This window comes from Juglans regia, chromosome 16, assembly GCF_001411555.2.
Source record: "Juglans regia cultivar Chandler chromosome 16, Walnut 2.0, whole genome shotgun sequence".
Lineage (NCBI taxonomy): Eukaryota > Viridiplantae > Streptophyta > Magnoliopsida > Fagales > Juglandaceae > Juglans > Juglans regia.
Window position 1 is genome coordinate 25,215,241 of NC_049916.1, and position 5,771 is coordinate 25,221,011.

The window sequence follows — 5,771 nt, forward strand, 5'->3', positions numbered from 1 at the left end:
GAGTGCAAGATCTAGATGGCCCTAAACACATGGGTATGGTGCCAAAATCTACCGTTAGTGGGTCCCAAATCCCAACTCCCGATGTCCAACGGTCCCCGCAACCAACCAACCAACCAACCAAATCAGTTCCGACGGACGCAGAAGCTCCTCGTATCGATCTTAGCATTAATTAACTCTATTCCTTGTGCCCATTGAATTGAATTAATTACATTGCACTGATTTTGGATCCACTCTTAGGTTTTGGTTAGAGGTAAAAAGAAATGAGATGAAAATGAAAATTTAAATTTTAATATTATTTTTATTTTAAAATATAAAATAAAATAAAATTATTTATTTTATTTTATATAAAAATTTAAAAAAATTATAACAATAATATTAAATAAGATAAGATAAATTGTAAAAATAAACTAGACAAGATATTTTTCATTCTCTTTTGCTAAGCAATCAAAAGCAAGGACATGACCTGAGTCACGACCCAACCTAAGAGCATTGGCATTGGCTTCTTCAAATAACTTTTCATCTCTAAATTTAAATAACTTTATCAAAAATTGACCCACATTGAATTAGCTAAAGACTTTTCATCTTAAATATTATCTACAGTAAATTCATACTTTTCTTCAAAGATAAAAAGTACTATTCCACCTCCAAATGTATAATTTATTAATTTCGGCCCTCTCCCGCGTTCTTTTTCTCTTTCTTCTTCTTTTCTTCCCTCTCGCGCGTTTCTTCCTTCTCTTCTTCCTGGATTTCTCTCTCGCGTCTCTTCCCCGTTTTCTTCTTCAATTTTTTTTTTCTCTTCTTCTCTTCTTCCCTCTCCCGCATCTCTTCCTTCTTTCTTTTCTTCTAGTTTTTTTTTTTTTCTCTCCTTCCCTCTTTCTCTTCTTCCCCATTTCTCTTCTCCCGCAACCATTCTCTCCCGCGACGGCACACTCCAGCACGGCACCGCAACAACGTTTCTCCACCACGACAAGCACACGGTAAGATTCTAAACCCTAACCTTTATTTTACTATTGATTTTTATTGTTTGGGTTTGATTTTGTTGATTTTGTTGATGTTGTTTGGGTTTGATTCGAAGCCCTAGCTGTGATTCTACTCTTGATTTTATTGTTTGGGTTTGATTTTGTTGATGTTTGGGTTTGATTTTGTACGTCTCGGGTAGTTTCTTCGGTCTCGCTTGTCTTTCATGATGGTGCGATTTGGCCGTGCTGCACTTCCTCTGTTTTCATGCCTGGTTTTTGTGTGTGTTTTATCGAATAATAATGTTCAACTTAGACGGCTCCTTGTCACTTTCATGTGTGTGTTTTATTCACTTTCATGCTGAAATTCCTTGTCACTTTCGTCACATTGTAATGGAAGGTGAGCTTGAATTAAGGGGCATTTTGCATTTTAAATAGAACCCATCAGATCTTTCTATTTTCATTTTTCTGATTTGGGTCAAAGAAACCAGAACCGAACTTGATGTAGGAAGATATGTTGGGGCAAATTTAAATATATTATCATTGGACTATAATATATTGATCAGCACTGAACTGAACTGATTTGGGTCAAAGAAACTAGAACTGTAACTTCTTGACAGCATCTCTGAATCACTTTCAAACGTAAACCTCATATTATTGTTCCCTTCCCTGTAACTTCTTGACAGCATCTCATCAATAGAATTTCCAGTTATGTATTTTAGATATATACAATGTGGGTCCAATGAAGGCCATAGCCCCAACCAAGAAGCTGCACAACGAGCATTTTTTTTATATATTTTTTTTTATGGAGTAACCTATCAAAAGATTTTTTTGCTGGAGGAAGTTTGAAGAACAAAATCATATGGTGCCCTCACTCCTCATGTTAGCATAACATAATTGATTTCTATCAGTTATAGCCCAGAATTTTCAGGTCCAAATAAAATCACTTTATCAATTTATCCCAAAAACTTCCCAAAAATCGATTTTGAACACAAGAAACGGAAGGTGCAGTTTTCTTAATACTCAGCATCTGCAGTTTTCTTTAGGATCATAAAAGGCGCTGCATTGGTTTTACTAGTCTTTGCCAACTTTGACATTTCATTAGTTCCAAATTGAGGTAGATGAAGTCTGTGAAATGAATAGGATTTGAGGAGGCAGAACCCAAATATGTCAGCAAAAGAACTAGGATCACAAGTGCTGTAACTATAAAAGAACTAGGATAACATCTTTGAGTCATCTTTTCTGTTTTACCATCTTGTAATAACCATAAAAAATGTCAGAAAAATTAAACAAATTAGTACAATTGAAAGGCAAAGAACTAAAACTAATATATTGTTTACTTATAAGATTATGGTGCCAATAAAACTAAAATAATTGAAAGGGCAAAAACAATAGAGCAGAAGCAACCTCTCTGATTTGCAATGCAGACTAGAATCCTTAAATGGTATCAATATTGATCCTCTATGGCAAACAGTTTTAAAACTATGATTTAAAACTTATCCCACCTCACTGCAGTTTTAAAACTCTTCTCTGAAATGTCATGCTCCCACCTCACTGCATTTTTAAACCCATTACACTTGTTTCAACAGTTGCAACTATATTTTATTAGGCTTCTCATTTTCTTACATTTTACATATTTATATGTTCTTCCCATCTATATAAGCATATTAGTTGTGCGCTCAAAACTAATATATTGTTTAATTATAAGATTTAAACTCATCCCACCTCTCTGCATATACAGTCTATATATATATATATATATGAACTAAAAGTGAGTTCAAGACACCATGCAGTTTTCTGGCACCATGCAGACTAGACATCGAGTAAATGGTATCAATATTTTATTAGGCTTCTCCCACCTCACTGCAGTTTACCCATCTATATAAGCATATAGATTATGTGTTTTTTTGAAATCAAGTATTGTCTTTTAAGCAATTGTTTGATTAGACTTGCTTGCATGAGATTATGTGTGAATACTTGAGATTGTGATTGTTGTTCAGTAGCAGTATTTATGAGTCTAGTCCTAATTTGTTATAATTATACTTGAATAAAGGATGGACACCACATTTGATGAAGATCATTTCTTTACCACTCTATTGCAAAGTGGTGAACAAGGGAGATCCACAACCGTAATGGCTAGTAGCCATGATAATGTTGGACTCCAAGCAACACTATTGGAAGGTGAAAAAAGGCCACCTAGTAAGAAAACACAACGAGGTGTGTCTTTCACCGTAGAGGAGGACAATCTCCTCGTGTCGGCTTGGCTCAATATTAGCATGGATGCTATACGGGGGACGGATCAAAAATATTCTCAAATGTGGGAGAGAATTAGCAATTATTACAATGAGCATAAAAATACTAGCATGGCAAATCGTTCTGGGGGGTCATTGACCAATCGATGGTCGGTGATCCAAAAATGCACAAATAAATTTTGTGCTGCTGTGGCTCAAGTAGAATCTTTGCATCCAAGTGGTGCGACAGAGCAGGATAAGGTATGAATTTCTAACTAAATTTCATTTTAAATTTTCTTGCTAAAATTCTAATCTCACATTTTTGTTACATTCGCATATTTAGATTGAAAGAGCTAAAATCATGTACAGAGAGACTGAGAAGGCCACATACAACATGGAACATTGTTGGTGTCTATTGAGACACCAACCAAAATGGCAGCAACACGTGTCCATGTTGTCAACTAAAAGGAAACCACATGGGAAACGCCCTGCTATGGCAGAGTCGACTCCACTAGGAGACGACACGATAGATGACAACGTAGAGGTCATTTTTGAAAGGCCTCCAGGCAAGAAGGCTGAGAAAGAAAGGGAGAGAAAAAGGAAGGCTGCAGAATCTTACGATGCATAATTTGTTGAGGCCTTAACTTGCATGACAAATGATAGAGCTGTTTTCATGTCTGAAAGAAGACAAGCGACTAGTAAATTGGATCTTGATAGGGCTCAATTACTAGTGGAGAAAAAAAGGAGAAATGATACGGAGAATAGGAAGATTGATATGGAGATAATGAAGATGGATCTTGCTGGCATGAATGGAATGCAACGAGAGTATTTCTTGAATCTTCAAAAAGAGGTTTTTGAGAAATCAAGGAAGCGATTTTCATCTCCATCTCAATCTTCATCTTTTGAAGATGTGTAGTCTTTTGTTGGTGGGGAGTTTTGGGTTGTAGCCTATTCTATTTTGTGGTTTTTTGTTATTTTGGATCACAAATATGGGTGTGATGTTCATTGTTTTATATGTTGGTTACCACCCTATTCATTACTCTTATTTTGCATTAGTTGGTAATGATGTTTGTAAAAATTGGCTTGGTTGCATTGAAGATGGATGTAATTATTTTGATAATATTGATATCGTGTGATTAAATTTTGTTTATTGGATTATGAAAATGAAAATGAATATAATTGTTAGAGATTATAGGAGGTTATGAAAATATAATTAATTAAAAAATAAAAATTAATTATAAAAATATAAAAATAAAAAATAATAATATTTTATTATTATAGAGAGTGTTATAGCCAATCCAATGTAGACTTAATGTTTTGAATGGTTAGCTAAAAGTGAAAAAGTTACATATTCTTCAAAATTTGAAGAATAAAATAGCTAATCCAATGCCAATGCTCTAACAATGTAAAATCAATGCAAAAAAACAGCTAGCTCCTTATTAAATAGGGGACTCTGTCGTGTCTCCCAAACATTTGTGATTAAATAATTGTTTCATAAATAGTTTTTAATTATTTAATACATATGGATGATGGAAGAACGGGGAGAGTTGGGTTATTCTTACGAAAAATAGACCGGCATTTACACGTGAATAGAACAGCTTGGGTGACAAACTTTACTCCCACAAATCACAATAATCATTCGTATTTCCGAACTCAACATTCAACGTGGGCCATCTACGTTAAGACGGCCCTTGTTAAACAATACCCGGTATGTTACAATAATTTCAGTCACGCACACGGCACTCACCATTTTTGTAAGCAAATCATAAATGTGCATAGCCACCCACTCATTGTCACATCATAATTTCATATAAAAACGATCCATTGCCAAATGTACATGCCAATGAAAATGAATGCTTGACGGTGTCAAACCTTCTTTTAGGTGAGATTTGAATACTAAGATAATTTTAGATAAAAATTGAAATTTAAATAAAATATTATTATAATATTATTATTATTTTAAATTTAAAAAATTTAAATTGTTTATTATATTTTATATGAAAATTTAAAATTTTTTTAATAATGAGATGAGATGAGATAAGTTTAAATGATTCTTGAATTCAAACTAATCCGAAGAGATTGCAAGAGACATGTTTCCATTCAGCCATTAATTCAGATTTCAGTAGAAGATACTTCACGGATAATAATTTATATTGTTGTTTCATAATCGGACTTTTTAATACTAGCTCCCATGATCTAATTTTTGGACATTTTTTAACCTTACTTTGTCTTCTTACTCCTTTCTTATTGGCTAAGTATTTTTGCTACAGTATTGCTCCCAAATTTAGTAAACCCATGGCAACAAGAAGATTTTTGGTCACGCCTTCAGTGGATCCTTTGTCTTGGAGTACAATTTGGGGGAGGAGATCATATGCTTAGAAAGAGATTTTTCCGGTAATTCAACTTAGAGATAAATATTCCCCCTCCAAATAAAAAAAAAAAACTTAGAAATAAATACAAGATTTTGATAGTTGTTGGGAGGGTTTTGCTATACAGCCACTATTTATCCTAATACTTCACACCTGACAGTTTTTTTTTTTTATAGAATGTGAGGTATTTTTTATAAAATATGGAATAATGAATA

At 33.8% G+C, this 5,771-nt stretch overlaps 1 protein-coding gene across 1 annotated transcript; it reads left to right on the forward strand.

Moving 5' to 3' along the window:
- Positions 1-3,010: 3,010 nt before the first annotated feature.
- On the forward strand, positions 3,011-3,815 carry LOC108980565 (glutathione S-transferase T3-like). Its single transcript, XM_018951518.2, has 2 exons — positions 3,011-3,448; positions 3,531-3,815. The coding sequence occupies exons 1-2, from the start codon at positions 3,011-3,013 to the stop codon at positions 3,813-3,815; spliced, it is 723 nt and encodes a 240-aa protein (XP_018807063.2).
- Positions 3,816-5,771: the final 1,956 nt, after the last annotated feature.